The sequence below is a fragment of the Talpa europaea genome (assembly GCF_964194135.1).
Source record: "Talpa europaea genome assembly, chromosome: 2".
In the NCBI taxonomy this organism is placed as follows: Eukaryota; Metazoa; Chordata; class Mammalia; order Eulipotyphla; family Talpidae; genus Talpa; species Talpa europaea.
In genome coordinates this window covers 139,618,805-139,638,373 of record NC_140068.1, presented here as the reverse complement: position 1 = coordinate 139,638,373, position 19,569 = coordinate 139,618,805, and the positions used below count along the sequence as shown (strand labels likewise).

General features: G+C 52.8%; 1 protein-coding gene across 1 annotated transcript; it reads right to left on the bottom strand.

Annotated features, from left to right (window-relative positions):
• Positions 1-14,724: 14,724 nt before the first annotated feature.
• On the bottom strand, positions 14,725-17,744 carry LOC311188367 (protein NKG7-like; the record flags this gene model as incomplete). Its single annotated transcript, XM_084259469.1, has 4 exons — positions 14,725-14,891; positions 17,156-17,275; positions 17,368-17,514; positions 17,588-17,744. 4 exons carry the CDS (start codon positions 17,742-17,744, stop codon positions 14,725-14,727), a joined length of 591 nt encoding a protein of 196 aa, XP_084115595.1.
• Between the last annotated feature and the right edge of the window lie 1,825 nt (positions 17,745-19,569).

The window sequence follows — 19,569 nt, the reverse complement described above, 5'->3', positions numbered from 1 at the left end:
CTGTATCACTTTTCCTTCTCACCACAGAGACTGGTTTGTCCCCATGCTTTCCAACACTTAAAACTTGAAAATTTTATTTTAGCTTTCTAATTATTTTATGCTCATTTGCAGTCATTGTTTTTGCTTGCATTTTTGATAATTATAGAAGTGTTGAGCATCTTTTTTTAACATTGTGTAACATCTTTCGTGAAACATCTTGATTTATTAACCCATTTTTCATATGTTGTCTCTTACTAATGATTTATAGGGTCTTTCTTATACATGCTTGACATGAGCTTATTCTCCCTGCTGTTCTTTCTGCCTCTGCTGTCTCAAGATAATCAGTCTTTAATTTTAATCTCATTTGCCATTTCCTCTTTGTTGTTAAAGTTGTGAGCCTCTAGTGATAGTGGACTCTGAGCCCTAGGATGCTGATCTTGAAGGACACAGCAGACGGGGGACTGCGGTTAGCTAGAAGCAATGATTTTCTATTTATCTCAGCATGGTTATATAGGAATTATGAACAGACATCTGTGTTTTTTCACAAGTCAGAGAAAGCCAAAACAACCTTGCCAAACAAAAGCACATGTCATGTAGGTGAGCTCATACACACCGCGGACGTTAGGCCTTGAGCTGTGAGGCCTTGAGCTTATCGTACTTGTCTGCCCCAGTGGGCCTCTGTTGCTAGGTAACGACGGAGTTTTCCAAGGACAAAGCAAGTGCTGGGCGTCCCTCTGGGCGGTTTTCCGCCCTGATGTGCGTGAGTTTTCTCAAGCATTTTGGTTAGCCTTTCCCTTGCCGTCCTCAGGTCTCAATCATCCTCATGCAATAAATGTCTTTTCCTATGCACAAGTATTTTCCTCTTATAAACCACAAGGATCTTCCCTTTTGTTTTTATTTTTTTAAAAGATTTATTTATGCATACAAAAACCGGGGTACAGGCCAGATGCATGGGAGGGTGAGAGGATTCACCAGAGATAGAGCGGGGAACAGAACAGGCAGATAGACGAAATACACTCTGAGGGGAGTAGCGGACGTGGCAGGAGAGGTCTGCCGTGCCATGTGGGTAGCTCCCTGGCTGGCCAGGATGGAACAGGCGCTGCAGAGGCTGCATTCAACCACCTTGGCCACCAGGGGAGGCCCCCCTTTTGTTTTTATCAATAAATTTTTGATACTTATTTTGATAATTTATTGTCACAAATTTTAATTTTTATATTAATCCATTTAGAATCTTTTCATAGTAAGCATATTTTTCAATGGCTAAATTTCAATTTTTTGAAGACATTTTTATTGAGTCTTGCTTTTATCATCACCTCCCATTGGTTCCATGTAGATCTGACTTTTCTGTGAATTCTCACAGACACTAAGTATTCCTATCAACTGAAATCCTAATTCCGCAGTACCAGTTAGCATCAAAATCTTCCTTGGCGCCTCTACCTCACAGGATAGATAATTCCCACATTTTTAACAGGAATTTTTAACATGGTAGGAGACCACCATGGGGATATTTTTTTTCTTTTTTCCCACCTTTTTTTATTTTGCATAGAACTGGGGTGCAGGCCAGAGGTGCGGGGGTTGAGAGAATTCACCAGTCAGTAAGGAGCAGAACAGGTGGATCTACTGAAATACACTGCTAAGGGGAGCAGTGGGCTAGACAGGTCTGCTGCTCCATATGTGGGTTCACACCAAGGAGGGGGATCAAACTCAGGCCATAGTGGTTTCCGTGCTGAAACCTAACCACTAGGCCATCAAGGAGGCCCTTTTCCCACTTCTTTCAGCTTCAGGTTTTATTGTCTTCTACAAGTGTTTTGTACAAAACACTGGTGAAACACAGATTCTGGGCCTCCCTGCTGGCGGAGCAGGTTGAGTGCAGCGCTGTGGAGCTGTCTGCAGCCTCTCTGGTGCCAGCTGGATTCCCGGCCCACCAGGAAAATTCCACATGTGGAGGCAGACCTCTGCTGTCTCGCCGGCTGCTCTCCTCAGCAGTGCACTTCAGTCCTTCTGCCTGTTCTGCTCCCTGTTCTGTTTCTGTTGAATTCTCTCACCCTCCTGCGCCTCTGGCCTGTACCCCTGTGCTTGTATAAATAAATCTTAAAAAAAACAAAAACCAGATTCTGTAACCCTGCCCGAGAAGCCACTAGGTATGTTTTTATTCAGACCGTTTTAAAATTATTTTAAATTCTCATTTTTTTCAGCTGTGATCCAAATCTGCATTTTTAATATCCACCTGTGGAATGTGGAACAGAAAGGGGAACAAATGTGTACATAAAGCTCTCTGTTATGTACTAATTGAACGGTTTTGGTGCAGCAAAGAGAGTCAGGCCCTAGTTTCTGAAAGGCAGAGATTTTATTGTGCTCTCCGGGGAGGGTCAGGAGTCGAAGTTACTTTTCAAAGTTTTTTTCTCTCTCAGAACTGGTTGTCCTTTCATCGCTGCTTATCAGGTCCAGCTCTAGCTGGTCTCCTTGATGCAGGCTGCAGCAGTTTCAAGTTCCCCCTTTTCTGCCCCATCCCTGCCCTGGCCTCGACCTTACAATAATCACTTCTTTGGTTACACAGTAAGGCATCTTTTGTTTTTTGGTCAGAATCAATGAAACTCAGGCTAATATGTTGGATTTGCATTTCTGGTAAAATCTAAGACTTTTCAAATTTCTTTACAGTGTTGGTGATATGATGCCAGGAGGGACATGGCTTTCTCAAGCACAAATGACAAGATGGGGAGGTTGAGAATAGTCTCTGGAACAAGTCACAGATTGTCTTTCCAAGTGCCTGAGGAGGGAGTGAGGACCCTCTCTGCAGCAGTCAGTTGACCATGTGATGAGGATGATGGTGAAGGAGAAAACAGCCTACACCTGTTCTGTTTTTGTCAGTGTCCTGTTGAAAGGGAGACGGGTTAAGGAGTCACCAAAGTTGGTGTAGAGCTTCGAGTGGTTGAGGAGGAATAAAACGATTTCTTGTCGATGGCCGGGGTCCCGATGTCCCCGCCCGCGAGCGCACCAGCCGCGGTGTGGGCACCCACCGCAGGCTGAGCCTTGCCCGCGAACGCGCTCAGGGCCGCCTCCTGCTAGAAGTTCCGCCCAGAGCCTCTCGGCTGTCGGGGCCTCGGGCGCGCGGGACGCGGGTCCTGCCCTCACAGCTGCTGGACACGGGCTGGGGGCGCAGCTGCCTAGAGACAGACCCCAGGGGCTGCTGTTCGCGCCCCACGGCGCGCCTGCAGGTGCTCAACCTCGAGGGGCCCCGACCCCGAGGTGTCCGCACGCCCTGAAATCTCCTGAAGAAACGCTCGCGGAGCCCGCCTGTCTCCATAGCAGCGGCAACGCCCGCGGTGTCCGCACCTGCGCGGCCAGGCGTCTTCCAGCAGGGGGTGGGGGCGGGGCGGGCGGGGCCTGGGGGTGGGGGCGGGGCGGGCGGGGCCTGGGGGCGGGGAGGCGCGCACGTGCTCGGGCGGGGCGTTTGGGCGGGGGGCAGGACGTAAGGGGCGCCATCTGGAGTCTCCCCGCGCGTGCGTCAGGGCGGCCGCTCCCTGTCATGGCCGCGCCTGTGACCGTGTGTGGGAGGAGAGAGCCCTTGTCACGGGGAAGGCGAAGCTCGCGGTCGGACTCTCCCAAAGGACGGCAGAGGCGGGCGTTTCAGCGTTTCCAGGCCCTCCTGCCGGCGGATGGTGGTGGTACAGGGCAGGGAGAGGGGCAGCCCAGAACCCACAAACCTGCCTGCTCTGAATGGGTTCTGCCACCGCTGCATCAACACAAATCATATGAGACTTTGATGGGAAGGATCTTTAATACAACTAGGAAACAACACAGGAAAGGCAAAGAATCTAGTTTCTAAATCAAGCACCCAAAGTTACCCTCCCCTCGTGGGTAAAACTCCATCCAAATGGGAACGGCCCAGAGCAAGGCCCCAAAGCCTGCCCCAAGTCTAAAGCACCTTCCAGTGGGGACCCCCAGAAAAGGGTCAGAAACAACCAGACAAGTCTGGAGGGAAAAGAGCAACATCAAAATCAGGACAAAAACCGCCATTGTCACCTCCCATGGGTCTCTCACCCACATCTGTGTCACCCAATCCACGACCAAAAGGCAAGCGCAGTTTCTTCACGTGTCTCTCGGCTCCATGCGCCTCCTCCAGGTCTCCTTCTGGCTCCATCCTGCTTCCTTCCTCAGTCTCCTCTACAGCTTCTTCTCTCCCTGCTCAGCTCCACCCTCTCTTGGGTAGGGCAGGAAGCCTGGAAACTTCCCCGTTCCTGGGGACCACCCTGTTACAGTAGCAGCAGCCCTGAGGGGAGAGTCTGAAGATGAAGATGTGGTTTCCCCAGACGGGCTCCTGGGATAGACGCCAGAGCCGAGGAGGAGAGTCCCGCGGTTGCTCAGGTGAGCGCGGGGGCCCAGGGACGCGCCGTGGCTGCTTTCAGCCCTGAAATGGCGTGGCGCCCGCAGACTTTGCCTCGGTCCTGCTGAGGCCTGTTTTCAGCCCCCCCCCCCACCTTCTCTTCAGATAGTCAGTGTCGGCTTTCTAGAATACTCTGCACCCCAGGCCCAGCTCCCGTCCTGACCAGCCGCACTGTGCAGGCCTGAAGCGTCTCCCCCGGCGTGATGTAGCTGTAGAAAGGGCCCTTTCGTGACACAGCAGCAGGGCAGTGCTGACATGCTAGACACCTACTGGCGGGGGGTGGGGGGGAAATGCTCAGATATAAGATGGGGACAGTGTAGTTTGAGGTTTCATGTGGATGCAACTTCAGCCCTGCCCTGCGGGTGGAATGCACTTAATCAGGGCGGCATTAATGGGCGAGAATAACGCAAAGTTCTGGAAGAGAAAAGCGATTAGAAGACACCAGCTTCCTCTGTTGCTAAGGGAAGACTCTACTGTGCCATGTGGGTTAGGTCCCTGGTAGGGAGTGCACCCTTGCACCTCTGGCTTGCACCCCAAGCTCTTGTATGCATAAAATAAAATCTTTTAAACAAAAGTTTAAATTCACTACTGGAGACCTCGGTGCATGGGAGGAATAAACAGACTTGAATTTGCATTAAACTGATGATATTTCATGATTACCATTTCCCCCATCAGCTGCCTAGAGGAGCGTGCTCCGGGTACCTGGTTTCAATTTGTCTTTTCACAGGTGAGAACTGCCCAGGTCTAGGACCTCATGCGTGAGTAATAAGCTTCTCCTGACCTCACCATTCCTGAAATACCGCTTGTTCTTCCTCTGCCTGGGTAAAAAGTAGAATTTATTTCTACAACAGTGGTGAGTGGATTCATCAGTGAGTGGGGAGCAGAACAGGCAGACTGACTGAAATACAGTGCTGAGGGAGGCAGGAGAGGTCTGCTGCCCCGTGTGGGTTGTTCCTGGCTGGGAATGGAACTCAAGCTGCTTGGCTGGCCTGGCGTTGGCTTGGTAGCACTGTCTTTAACCCCTGTGCCACCAGGGAGCCCCCCCACATTCTTCTTAATAATAAAACCTGCTATGAACATTCTTTTCAGGTTGTCTCTGTATATTGGGCTGTGTGTTCCGTTTACATAAATTCTAGTTCAGATGTGCAGGGACAATTGCAGGAGCCTCTATTTGCTGGATATTTGACAAACTATCTTGTAAGAGACTGTAGGGTAAGGAAAAATGTCAGGCTTTTCTGCCCTCCCGCCATCAGGACAGATGATGGATCCTTGCGGTCCTGAATGCATGTCTGATGGCGGGCACCTGGAGTAGGGTGTGGGCAGATGTAGATAGGATTCACCTGGGCTAAGACTGTGCTTTTAAGGGTGGTGTCACTGGGATGCCAGCAGAAGCCAAGAACGAAAGGAAGCCGAAAGAGGAAGAGCACGTCAGAGAGCCCAGAGTGAGGATTTGCTGGGGGCTGGGAGGACTGCCAGCCTCCTGGCTCCCCAGCACTCCTGCCTGCCATGTACCCGCTAAATCCCAATAAAAGTCCTGCAAAAAACCACTGAGGACTCTGACTCCTCCTTTACCCAGTCTGCTCGATCAGAAAACCTGCACAGTGTCCATTCCTGCCTCCATAGGACTATTGCTCTTAGAGACTAATTATTACTCTTGTGCATTAATATGTTAAAACAGAATGATATCTAGGATATAACAAGTGTAAAAAATATATTTTGTTATGCTTACTGTCCTGTTAAAACTTAATTTCCATGAACGCAGCAGACGTCTCCTGTCTCGCCCATTGCTTCCCCGCAGCAGTGTATTTCAGTAGATCCGCCTGTTCGGCTCCCTGCTCTGTCTCTGGTGAATCCTCCCTGGCACCTCTGGCCTACACTGCAGCTCTTGTATGCATAAATTAAATTAAAAAAAAAACAATTTCCATGAAGTCTTTCAGTCCAAAATCAACAGGAATTCTTCCCTTGTAGCTCTGCCTCTCTGTTGTACAAATGTGTGGTCCCTGGGTCAGAGGCACCAGCACCCAGTGTTAAACACTAGCTTTGTAAACACCGAAATACAGACCCCACCCAGAACTGTGTCAGAATCTGCATTTTATAACAGCCCACGACAATGTTGTCATTGTTAAATTTTTTTTTTAAAGATTTATTTATTTATTTATACAAGCACTGGGTACAGTCTGAAGCTCAGGAGGGTGAGAGAATTCACCAGAGCCAGAGCGGGGAGCAGAGCAGGCAGAAGGACCAAAGTACACTGCTGAGGGGAGCAGCAGGCGGCAGGAGAGGTCTGCGCGCCATGTGGGACCCTCCCCCGGTGGCTGGGGAGCAGCCGGGGATCAAACCGGCGCTGCAGAGGCGCTGCAGAGGCTGCGGGCAGCTTCGCAACCCAGCACTTAACCGCTGTGCCACCAGGGAGGCCCTGTCCTTGTTAAATTTGAGAATGCTTCTAACTCACCCTGACTTTCCCAACTGAAATAGACACAGCCTTGCTGCGTTACATGGACACAATACTCAAAATGTATTATCTGTTTCATGCCTTCATGTTACCCTTTTTTCTAGTTTCTCATAATTTTTGAAAAAGTTTTATTTATGCACACAAGAACTGGGGTACAGGCCAGAGATGTGTCGGGTAAGAGCACTCACCAGAGACAGAGTGGGGAACAGAACAGGCAGACTGACTGAAATACACTGCTGAGGGGAGCAGTGGGCAAGTCAGGAGAGGCCTGCTGTGCCATGTGGGTAGCTCCCTGGCCGGGGATCGAACTCGTGCTGCAGTGGCTGTGGCTAGCTTCATAGGTTGCGTTTTAACCCCTTGCCCCACCAGGGAGGCCCACAATTATTTTCTTAGTGAAAGTTTCAATCTTGATGTTTTGTTTGTTGAATTTGTTTCTAATAGCTTCCTTTTCCTTTTATGAGTTTGCTTATATCCCATCTGTTTTTCTGAGTTTTCTTTTTCTTTTGAGTTCTAATTCTTTGATTTTCTTGATTATGGAAATTTGATTTTGTTGCTGATAGGAAGAAAAACTCTTCCATGTCTCTGTTGTTGGGTTGTGGAAATTAGTTTTTTTCTATAACGTTTCCCTGAGGACTTGGTCGACCATTTGTGTTTTTCTTTCTCCCTATCACTTGCTTTAGAGTTTGCTCTGCTGTAGATGGGGCTTCTGTTGGGGGTGGGCCTTCCTCTGCCACTATTCTGGCTGTTTTTCAGGGGGTGAGGACAGTACTGGCTCTTGCCCAGAGCAGCTCCTGGTAAGTGGTGCAGTCGCTGGGTTGGAGGTGGCCCTCTGGCAGGCTTCCCCCCGTGTGGGGCCAGGTGGTCCTGGACTTTCCTACAGGGCTTTAATTATTTTTCTTTTTATTCTTTGAGTGTCTTATCATGGGATGGCATTGAATAGTGCTGCGTAACTGTCAATATGTGCGTATTCTTTTTTTAAAAATTATTTATTTATAAAAGCACTGGGTACAATCAGTGGCGCGGCAGAGTGAGAGGATTCACTAGAGCCAGAGCAGGGAACAGAACAGGCAGACTGACGAAAACACTGCTGAGGGGACCAGCGGACGTGGCAGGAGAGGTCTGTCATGCCATGTGGGACCCTCGCTAGTGGCCGGGGATAGAACCGGCGCTGCAGAGGCTGTGGGCAACTTCGCAGCCCAGCGCTCAACTGTTGCGCCACCAGGGGAGGCACAACATGTGTGTATTCTTATATACACGATCATGTGTCTTCCAATATTCATTCTGATAATGTTGAGGTGTGCCTTTATTGATTTCCATCTGTTGAAGCACCCTTGAAATTCAGTAAAAATTTCCACTTGGTTATGCTCATTTCATTTTTAAGGTGCATTTGAATTCAGTGCATCAGTATTCATCATGGGTAATAGTTTCTTTTCTTTGTACTGTATTTGTTTGGCCTTGATATCCAGGTAATACTGACCTCAAAGTGTTTTTAAAATGTTTCTCTTCTTCATGTTTGGTAAGTATTTAAGGAGAATTGGTGAAAGTTTTCTTTAAATGTTTGTTGGAATTATCCACTTCACATATGTGATCCAGGACCTTTCTTTGTTGGGAGTTTTAATACTATTTTGATCTACTTATGCGATGCGGATCTCTTGGGATTTTTTTTTCATCATTGAGTCTTGGTGGGTTTATTACTACAGAAATTTGTGCCTGGTTTTGGGGCCTCCCTGGTGGTGCAAGGGGTTAAGCGCAGCGCTGTGAAGCTGTCCGCAGCCTGTGAAGCACGAGTTCAATCCTCTACCAGCCAGGAGTTACCCATGTGGCGCAGCAGACCTCTCCTGACTCGCCTGCTGCTCCCCTCAGCAGTGCACTTCAGTCTGTCTGCCTATTCTGTTCCTCACTCTGTATCTGGTGAATCCTCTCACCTCCCACACCTCTGGCGTGTACCCCTATTCTTGTAAGCATAAATAAATAAATCTTTAAAAAATAAAGAAGTTTGTCCCAAGTTTTTGCCTAATTGTGGGCAAATTGTTATGTTTGCCTATAATGTTTCTATTTCTTTGGAATCATTTGTGATATATATGCTGATTTTAGTTGAGTTATTGTGTATAATTTAATCTTTATCTTTTCAAAACATTAACTCTTCAGGCCTCCCTGGTGGTGCAGGTGGTTGAGCATCTCACTGGGAAGCTGACTCCAGCCTCTGCAGCATAGGTTCGATCCTGGCTGGCCGGCGAGAATCCTACATGGCGCAGCAGACCTCTCCTGTCTTGCCTTTTGCTCCCCTCAGCATGTATTTCGTCAGTCTGCCTGTTTTGTTCCCCGCTATATCTCTGGTGAATCCTCTCACACTCCCGCACATCTGGCCTGTACCCCGGTTCATGTATAAAAATAAAATAAATCTCTATTTTTTAAAAAAAATTACTTATTCCTACAAGCACTGGGTACAGTCAGAAGCACGGGAGGGTGAGAGAATTCACCAGAGCCAGAGCGGAGAGCAGAACTGGCAGACTGACAAAATACACTGCTAAGGGGAGCAGCGGGCGGAAGGAGAGGTTTGCCGCCATGTGGGACCCTTGCCCGGTGGCCGGGGATCGAACTGGCGTTGCTAAGGCTGCGCACAGCTTCGCAGCCCAGCGCTCAACTGCTGCGCCACCAGGGGAGGCCCTAAAATAAATCTTTAAAAAAAAAACCAAAAAACAAGCATTAACTCTTCGTTTGATATTTTCCTATTATGTGTTTTTCTGCTCCATTTTTAAATTTTCTTCCATCTACTCATTTGGCCTTAAATCAGTCTTTTCTAATTAGTTGTGGTATAAGATTATTTTTTAAATAGATATATCTCATTTTTGGATGTAAACATGTATAGTTTTAAAATTCCTTCTAGTATTCTACAAATTCTATAACTTTGGGAATATTGTGTTTTGAAATGTTCTTTTTTTTAATTGTTATTTATTTATTTATGCATGCAAGATCTGAGGTACATGCCAGAGGTGTGTGTGTGGGGAGTGAGAGGATTCACCCGAGACACAGCAGGGAACAGAACAGGTGGATCAACTGAAACACACTGCTGAGGGAGCAGCAGGCATGTCAGGAGAGGTCTGCTTCACCATGTGGGTAGCTCCCTTGGGGGCTCGAACTCGCCCTGTAGAAGCTGCAGACAACTTCATAGGTTGCGTCCCAACCCCTTGTGCCACCAGGGAGGTTCAGTTTTGCAATGTTCTTAAGATATTTTCTGGAAAACATTTTGTTTTGTAATTTTGACCCTTGTGGTTCAAACACGTTTTTCAAATTCCATTTATTGGGGATATTTCCAGTTTCACTAATCTAATGTCATTTAGCTGTGATCTGGGAAGATATCTATTATTTTAGTCTCATCTAAGTTGTTAAAGCTTATTTTATGGACTAACAAATTAGTAGGGGAATGTTTTTGTTGAGTTGAGAATGTTTTTGTTGAGTTGAGAATATCGTGTATTCTAGTGATGTTTGATGGGGTGTATATGTTATAATTACGTGATCCAAAATGTGTTCAGGTGCTCTTCTTATTGAACGTCTGTCTTTCTGATGCAGTTGAAATTTGGGTATTTACCTGTATTCCTGTTGTATTTCTTGCTATTTCTTGCTCCAGTTCTGTTATTTATATATTTGGTAATCCTGAATTTAGGCGCAGATATATTGAAATCTTCGTTGCTTCTTGGTGAATTCACTCAGTTGTTATGTAATATCCTCTTTGCTGTGATACTTATTAACTCCTACTGTAGTTCTTTGTCAGTGTGGCTAACTCTATTCTTTGTAATTCAGCTGGAAAAGCTTTTTCCATGCTTTAGCATACATTTCATGTGTACTGACTACAAATGTGAGTCTCTAGTAAATATAATTTACTTGAAACTTATCTTTTCTTTCATTTATTTTTCTCATTTGAAGGCAAATGTTTAATCTTGTATCATTTACTGTACTTGCAGCCATTTTAAACCACAATTATTCCCTAGGATGTTCTCTGTGGTTCACTGATTTTGTAGTGACATATTCTTTCATTTCTGTTTTGGTATAGTTTGGTATATATATTTTTAATATTCATAGTATTATGATGTATATATTGTAACAGATGATATTTCAGATATCCATTTGTTTTTTACACGTTTGCTCTTGGTTTTCATAGAGAATTAGGTAACAGATCTTAAAGTTATATGTTAATGATAATTATCTGATAGCAGCCCAACTTAAATTTTACACAAAATTCTATTAAATCAGAATTGCCACCTATGATCCTGCTTTGTTATTGACACCATGAAGTATATATTTTAACTGTTTCCTATAATACAGATTATGATTTTTATACTTTTTGCTCAACTTGGTTGTCTAAAAGAGTAAACACATTTGGAAAGGCTAAATCATTAGTTGTAATGCCAAAAAGGGAGCTCACTTTCTCTGGCCACACATTTTTCATTAACTGTCATCTACATTACTTTACAATTTTCTTTTTTTTTTTTTAAAGATTTATTTATTTATGAAAGCAATGGGTACAGTCAGAAGCGCGGGAGAGTGAGAGAATTCACTAGAGCTAGGCGGGGAACAGAACAGAAGACTGACGAAATACACTGCGGAGGGGAGTAGTGGGCGGCAGGAGAGGTCTGTGCGCCATCTGGGACCCTTGAGGTGGCCGGGTATTGAACCAGTGCTGCAGAGGCTGCAGGCAGCTTCGCAGCCCAGCGCTCAACCTCCTGTGCCACCAGGAAGGCCCACGGATAATCTTTCAGAAACTCTCCTGTAAATGAAAAGCTGCATTTCTCTTGTTGCTGTCAAGATTTTATTTTTGTTTGTGGTTCTTGATAGTTTGATTTCATTGTGTGTCTGTGTTGATATGTTTCTCTTCATTCTACTTGGGATTTATTTAGGCTTCTTGAATTTGTAGGTTTCCTTATCAAGCATGGGAAGATGACACAGTTGGTTCTTACAAGCTTTCCGCTCCCTTATGCCTCTTCTTTCTTATTAGGAGTGTTGGTTTGCTTGCTAGTGCCCGCGAGTCCCTCAGGCATTCTTCATTTTTTTTTTTTTTTGCTTCTCTAACTAGGTAATTTAAATTTGTCTTCAAGTTTTCTCCTTCTTTCTCCTGCTTGACTAAGTCTGTTATTGGCCATTTGAATTTATTTTGCTGTGCTGCAGCCCAAGAGGCTGGTGCCTCACCCAAAGTCACAAAACAAGGCAGTGGCAGGGCCTCAACTTGAAGGGTCGTGAGGATGGAGAAGAGAGAGCAAGAGGGCAGGAGGGCCAGGCCAGAAGTGATGAGGGTGAGAGAGGAGCGGAGGCAGGGGTGAGGTCTGCTCTCATAGGATGTGTCTGCACTTGTAATTAGGGACTGGCAGTGTTGTAAACATTTATCTATTCAGAAAGGGACAGCAACAGACGTTCAGGGATGTGATGGTAGGCGCCCTAGGGCACTGTGGGAGGAAAAGAGAATGGGAGAGGACACAAGGGCTTTCCCAATTCCACCCCTTGCTCATTCCCGGATGCCGGTCTTGTGCTGGGCAAGGCTGGGCCCAGAGGGGACCCAGTGGGGGAGACTGATAGGAACCAGGACATCAGGTTAGGGGCCAGGGTAGGGGCAAGGGAAGTTCGGGGGCTGTTGGAACCCAAAGGGACAGCCAGAGGTAGACAGAATCCAGGAGAGTGAGGAGCCAGGACTCAGGATGCAACTACCCGGTCACCAAGCCACATGGCTATTGAGTGGAGACAGAAGGGAGCCCCTAGAGTCGAGCAGGCCTGGGGTGACCTCCAGCCTTGCCTCTGCCGAGCTGCACGATTCAACAGGTAACACAAACCCCACAGGCCTCTGTGTCCCTGCCAGTCCGAGGGCACTAACAGCATCTGGAAGGTTCTGAAAGGATGGAACTAGCTCCTCTCTGCCCAGGAGCTGAGCCAGCACCAGCAGTTGAGCCTCCATGCTGGGTCCGGTTCCTAGGCCCTCAAGTCAGCTGGGTCAACTCGGTGACCCCAGTTTAGTTTCATCAGTCCAAGGCCTCCAGCGTGCCAGGCCCTGGGCTGGGCAGTGCTGGGCACATGGACGTGAGCTCCCAGTCTGATGGGGTGGGGGGTTGGCAGGCATGGGTGGACAGTCATCACCCCTCAGCTTGGTTTAAGTACTTGGTTCAAGTACTGGCCTGCAGGACTGGTTCACCGCTGTCCAGACTCGCATCTCCCTGGGGACAAGCAGAGAAGTTTCCTTCCGGGGAACAATGTCAGCTGTGGGTCAGAGGACTGGCTTTCATCTCTAGCAGACACACTCCCCCCCACTTCCTTTCCTAGCGAGGGCCTCCTCACTCTCCCTGTGGCCGTGGAGGCTGAAAGAGGACGTCTGGGTCCCCAGGAGCCAGTCTGACCCCCGGGGCACGCTTCCTGGCGGTAACAGCCCCTGGCGTTTGCAGCGCAGGCGAATTGTGAACGTTCGCTCCTGAGCAGAGCCCGGGTGCGGACGAGCAGCCCACGGAGCTGGACGGGGCATCGCGGCTCTCGCCCCTCCCAGCGGAGTGGCCGCTCTGCGCCTCCGTTGGTCCGATTGTTCAACAGGCCCTTGGCTCCCGCAGCGGAGAGAAAGAGACGCTCGCTCAGCACAGTGCTCAGAGAGAGCCCAGGAGGGGAGGCGGAGGGTCCCGGGTCACCCCGGGGCGGGGGGGCGTGAGGAGAGAGCAGCTGTCAGAACCTCCCAGGTCGGCGCCTGATCTTTGCCCTCGGGGCGACTTTGACTTTGGGGAAGATGAGGCAGACATCGGGGTGACGAGAGCACCCCCACACAGTGCGCACTCACGATCCCGGAGGCACTCGGTCCCGGCTCAGGGAGGTGGGAGGGGGCTCGGTCACCTTCACGGCGAAGTCGATCACGAGCGCGCGCAGCTCCGCCATCTTCCCGCGGCAGCCCCCGCGGGGTCCCGCGCTCGCTCGGACTCGGGCGGCCGGCGCCCCGCCCCCGCCCTTCTCTGCGCCTGCGCCCCCGCCGGCAGCCAGTCACTCGCGGCAGCGCCCGCCTCCCCCCCGGCAGAGCACCAATCGAGAGGCCGGAGGGAGGCGGGGCAGGCGGATGCCGACCAATGAGGAGGGGTTTGGGGAGGGAGGCGGGACCCGGGCGGAAAGGGGGCGCGGCGACGGGGGCGTGGCCGGGAGCTGGGGGAACGGTCCTGCAGGGGCGGGGCGCCCCCGGAGCCGAGCTCTCCCCAGCCCGCCGTCCTAGCTTCTCGCCGAGCCCGAATCCTCCCCTCCCTGCGGACTCCCACCTCTTCCTCGCCCCGCCAAGTCGCCCCGCCCGCGTCTGTCTCCCCATTCTGCCCCACGCCCCGGTACCCCAGCTCTGCCCCTGCGCCCCCCAAACCCGCGTCCTCCGTGGTGCCCCCGCCTCTTCCTGCTCCGCTGCCCGCCCGGACCCCGCTGCTCCGCGTCCCGACCCCTCCAGACCGCGCCCCTGTCCACGCCAGTCTTTCCTCCTTCCCTGCCCCCCGGAGCCCCGGCCCGGCTCCGGCCCCAGCCTCGTCCCCGCCCGCGCCCCGCGCACGTGGACGCCCGGGCCCGCGAGGTCGGCCCGCCCCGCTCCCGCCCGGAAAGGCCCGGGGGCCGCGGCGGTGGGAGTCGTTCCCCTGTTGCGCCCCCAGCCGGCTGCGGGCGCGGGGAGCCCGGGGCCAGCGTCGGGGCTCCCGGTCCTGGGGAGGCAGAGAGCGGATGCCCGGCGAAGGCGGGCGGTGCGCGCGGTGGGGCCGGGCGGAGGGCGGGCGGACCGGGCCCGGGCGGGCTCCAAGGGCGCCTCTGCCTGGGGTGCGGGGTCGAGAGCGGGCGGCACGTGCTGGGGGTCTCTGGGAGGTCACCGGGGTGTCTGCGGCGCAGGAGGGGCCTTCCCCGCCACACTGCTGAGCTCACCCACCCGAAGTCAGGAGATGGGTGGGGACATGTGGGGCCTTGTGTCACCCACGTGGGGGTGTGTGGTGGCCTCGGTCACCGAGGGGCAGCTGGATCTGGGACTAGAATTGGAAAAGATGTAGGTGCCCAGCTGTGGGGGAGGGGCAGGGACCACCGCGGTCAGTGCGGGGTCGCCATCTAGGGGGGCTGGAGCAGGATCTAGGGGGCCTGGGGTAGGCGGGCCCCACTTGGGCAGGGTAGGTTGGAGGCGACGCCCCAGTTAACATTCCTGCCACAGGCCGCTGTGGCCCCTGTGGTGCTGGATCCAGTAGCTGGAGGCAGTGGAGAGAATAGTGACCACGTTGGCTAAGAAGCCCAGGATGGTGCCCCCCCAATTGGAGGCTCCATTTCATCCCATACCAGGGAGCCTGTCTTCAGAGCCACAGGGGCAGGATAGGCCAAGGGCCTGGCCCAGCTTCTGGGAGCTTCTTCCCCAGGCTCCTCTCCTGCCAGAGACCCCTTCTGCTGGTCACTCTGTATCCCGGATGCCACCCCAGCACCCAGGCCCCTACTCCTGGGAATCTGGAAAGTCTCCTCCCTCAGGGTTCCTCCCTCCCCCTCCCTAAGACTCCCACTAGGGATGAGGCCTTGCTCCCCAGGAGTCCCCGCTTAGGCAGCTTCTTGTCTCCCAGAGACCTCCACCCCGGGTGGGGTGACGCTTAGGCCTGTCCAGTGCCCCTCTCCCCAAAGCACACTCCCACCTAAGTGACTCACACCCCCCTCCCAGATCTCAGACACAGCGCCCAGGGAGGAGGGGGATGGGAGACTGGGTCTCTGTGAGTCTGCGGGGGTTCCAGAATGCTCTCCCGCAGCAGCCATTCACAGAGATAAACACACACACACACACACACACACAGTTGGCCTGCAGGTGACAGCTCAGAGACACTTGGCAGGTCTGGACCCTGACAGTCTAGACCCTGGTCCTCTAGAAACTGCTCTGCCCTGACCCCAAACTCTCCTGCTGTGCTCAGCCCTCCCAGGCCCCTGCAGCTCCGCCCTCCTCCCTCCACGTCTCAGAGCCCATGTTCCTCCAGGCCCCTCCTGCTCCATGCAGCGCCTCTCCCCGAGAGCTCACCCCCAGCTCCAGCCCTGCTCAGCTGCCTCCCACACCCTCTGATCCTCAGCCCCCTCTCAGCAGAGCCCGGCGGCGTCCCCCACAGCAGGGATGGTTCACTGTCCCATGCTTGGTCTAGGGGCCCCAGATCTGCTGGCCTTACATGTGCCCCCTCCTGCTTGTCACCCCGAATTGCCCTTGGACCTCGGATTCTGGTTCCTTCCACCCCCTGAATGTCCTGGTTCCTTCTCTCCTGTCCATCTAGTGCCTGGCCCCAGGCAGGCCCCTCATGGGCCCACCCGTCTCCTGTGGGACCCACTGAGTCACCAAGTTCCTCCCTCAGCCCCCAGGCTCCTGTGCCCATCCCAAGGGGGCTTTGTGGTACCCCAAGTGGATGCTCCCCTCCCCTGATAACATTCTCCTAGCTCCCCAGCTACCTCGGAGAGAATCAGTTGGGATTTCGAGCCCGTCTCCCACCACCCTCTGTCCATTCTCACTTTCCACCAGAATCCCCCCAACATTCCGGCCACAGAGCTCTCCTCTGCATCCTCTAAAAACAGCTGGTCTTTCCACAGCTCTACCTTTAGGTGCCTCCATCTGATTACCTTTTCTCGGCCCCAGATGTCCCTTCACCCCCAGATGTGATCAGCCTTTCTCAGAACCCTCCTGGACTTTGTGCCCCCTCCGAACTCATGGACCCTGGTGTGCAGGAGGAGGAGGGGTGTGCCTGACTCATCTCTGGGGCCCTAAGTCCGCGCCATGCAGCCGGCAAGCCCTGGCTTCTGTCACGACCCAATCAATCTCAGAATAACCACATTCAGCCAATTTTACTTGACTGGGTGAAGAAACCAAAGAGGGTGGGGGGACAGCATGAGGGGCAGGATTCCTGGCCTCGTCTTTCTTTTTTTTAAGATTTATTTATTTATGCATACAAGAACCGGGGTACATGCCAGAGGTGTGCAGGGGGAGAGGATTCACCAGAGACAGGGTGGGGAGCAGAACAGGCAGATGTACTGAAATACACTGCTGAGGGGAGCAGCGGGGAGACAGGAGAGGTCTGCTGCGCCATGTGGGTAGCTCCCTGGCCGGGGATGGAGCTCGAGTTGCAGTGGCTGTGGACAGCCCCATTGTGCGGTCTCAAGCCCTTGTGCCACCAGGGATGCCCTGGGCTACTTTTGTGGTAGCTCCTCAAGAGTGAGTGACGCCTTCCTCTCACGTCCTCTCGTAGGCAGGCTAGGGGCTCCTGTAGTGGGCGGCCAGGCTCAAGCTCCCTGGGTCACAGACATGGTCAGGGGCTGCCCTCCTCCCTCAGCCCCTGCTGGCCTCCCGCGCCCAGGGTCGCGCTCACCTGTAATGCCCAGGAAGGCAACTGACATACAGCCCAGGTAGTAGGACCAGGAGAAGTAGGACGGGGCCGGGGTCGAGGGTATCTGGCTCCACCACTCAATGGTGTAGACCACCATGGCCACTGTGGCGCAGAGGGCTGGATCAGGACAATCAGGGGCATCAAGCCTGCTGTAGGGGCCCTCTGCCCCTGCTTGGGCCAACCCCACTTCTTACCTGCGGCAAAGCCCGTGATGCACGACACGAGGGGCCCGCGGACTGGGGCGGACCAGGAGGGGATGCAGGACAGGACCAGGAACCCGATGGACACCAGCCCCAGCAGGGCCGACAAAATGGCAAAAATCCGTGTCACATGGATGTAGCCTGCGCCAGACCAGACCTCTGAGCACTGGTGCTGCCTGGCCGGTCCCCTCCGTCCCCTCAGGGACCCTCTTACTTTTCACTGGGTCCCGACGGCTCCTTGGCCAGAGGCCCAAGTGAGCTGAAAATCTAGGTCCAGTGTCCATGATCCAGAAATCTGTGCTCACAGCCACCAGGATGAAGATGAGGCCCAGACAGCCGGCCAGCATGGCCAGTGTCCGGCAGGGCTCCATGGGCGTCCGCTGAGGGGCTGTGCTCCGGGCTCCCCTGAGCTCCTGGAAGAGACCCCGGCAGGGAGGAGTGTCTTTGACGACAAGGTGGGTTTGCTTTCACCCATCCTGACAGCTGCCTTCACACCCTCTCCTCAGTGTGTCAGGGAGAGCGTGAGGGTGTCGTTTGTGGTTGAGAGGAGGGTTGTGTGTTTCAGGCTCTAACTCCAGTGCCTCGAGCTTGAACCACCACCTAAAGCTCGAATCATCGGGGGGCTTCCTGGAAGAGGTCAGAGTTTCGGACTCCAGATGTGAATGTGCTGGGCTGTGAATACAAGGGGATGTGGCCAGAGGGGTCCGTTGTGGCACAATGCGTCATACTTTCCTGTTTGGGGAGACCAAATTGGGGGCGGTGGAGCAATTCAAGGGTCTTCACAAAAAGAAGGGGCTGGGGCATGGTGCCTGAAGCTGAAGGAAGAAGACCCGGGACCCAGAGTTCAGGTCCCAAGGGAGGAAGGGTGGTGGGGAGCTCGGACTCCCAGGTCCCTGGTTGGAGCTGAGGGCCTTGGCAGGTGGAGAACCACCTCATGACAGCTTCTGAGCAGGCTGACATCCTGCCGGTATGTCTCTTCCTAGACAGTTCTGCTCCAGGTTGGGGGGTTTGGGGGGTCTCTGGCAGAGATCTCCAGTGTGAGAGGGAAGGTGGGGGCAGGATCCCCCCAAGGCCAGCCTCCCCATCCCAGCACTAGGCATTGGCCACATTCACCTAACAGCAGGTGTGTGGTACAGGTGTGCGGCCAGGTGAGAAGCAGCACCTGGACTTCTAGGAAGCTGAGCGTGACCCAAAAGTGAAGCTGTCGTGAAGGCTGAGTCTGCAGTCCCGGGCCAGCTGGCCCTGCAGAGGCCAAAGCGCTGCTCGCCCAGGGTCGCCCTCCCCGGTGAGGTGACCGCCTCTGCTGTCCACACGCTCGCCAGGCCCGCGGCAGCAGAGCCAGGCCGGGAAAAAATGGCTTCCGCACAGGACCGTTGAGGAAGCCCATGGTTCCAGGCGCGCGAGGGCGGGGCGGAGGCGAGGGGAGCGCGCGACCTTGGGGCAATGCAGCCCCGCCCCTACTCTCTGAGCTAACGGCTTGTTTATTTGCAAACCCATTCCCCAGCTCAACCCCAAACCCACCCGGGTTCCCATCCCAGCCCCACACCTGCTCCCTCACCTTCTCCTCAACCCCTATAATTCCTGCCGTTACCCCCACCCCACTATCACTTCCATTTTGCCTCCAGACCAAGCTTGTAACCTTGAAATTTCCTCAGGGGTGGGGGGCACTGAGTGGCATCTTTGGGGAAGCACCTGGAGATGGGGCTGTTGCCAGGGCAACTGACCGAGCCATGAGGAGGCTGGAGCCTCAGCTCCCCGGAATCCCCAGAGGGGTGAAGGGCTGGAGACTGGGTTCAGTCAGTGATCAATGAAACTTCCTTAGACCCTGAAAGGACAGGGTTTGGAGAGCTCCCTGATGCATGAACACAGATGCTGGTGGCGAGGGCACGCCTGAAGGGGCATGAGAACCCCTTTCTGTCTGCCAGCCATATGGGTTTCTTCCTGGCCCGCCCAGAGTCAAACCTGTGCTGAAGAGGTTGTGGACAGCTTCACATCATGGCGCTCAACCCGCTGCTCCAGCAGGGAGGTCCCTGTGTGGACTTTTTTATCCCCATTTCTCAGGTAAAGAAACTGAGCCTTGAAACGGCAGAGGCACTTATGGGACTGACCCTGGACACTAGCCTCTGAGCCCTTGTTTTCCCAGGAACTCTGTCTCTCCAGCATCCCTGACAATTATACCCCAACACCTGGTCCCCG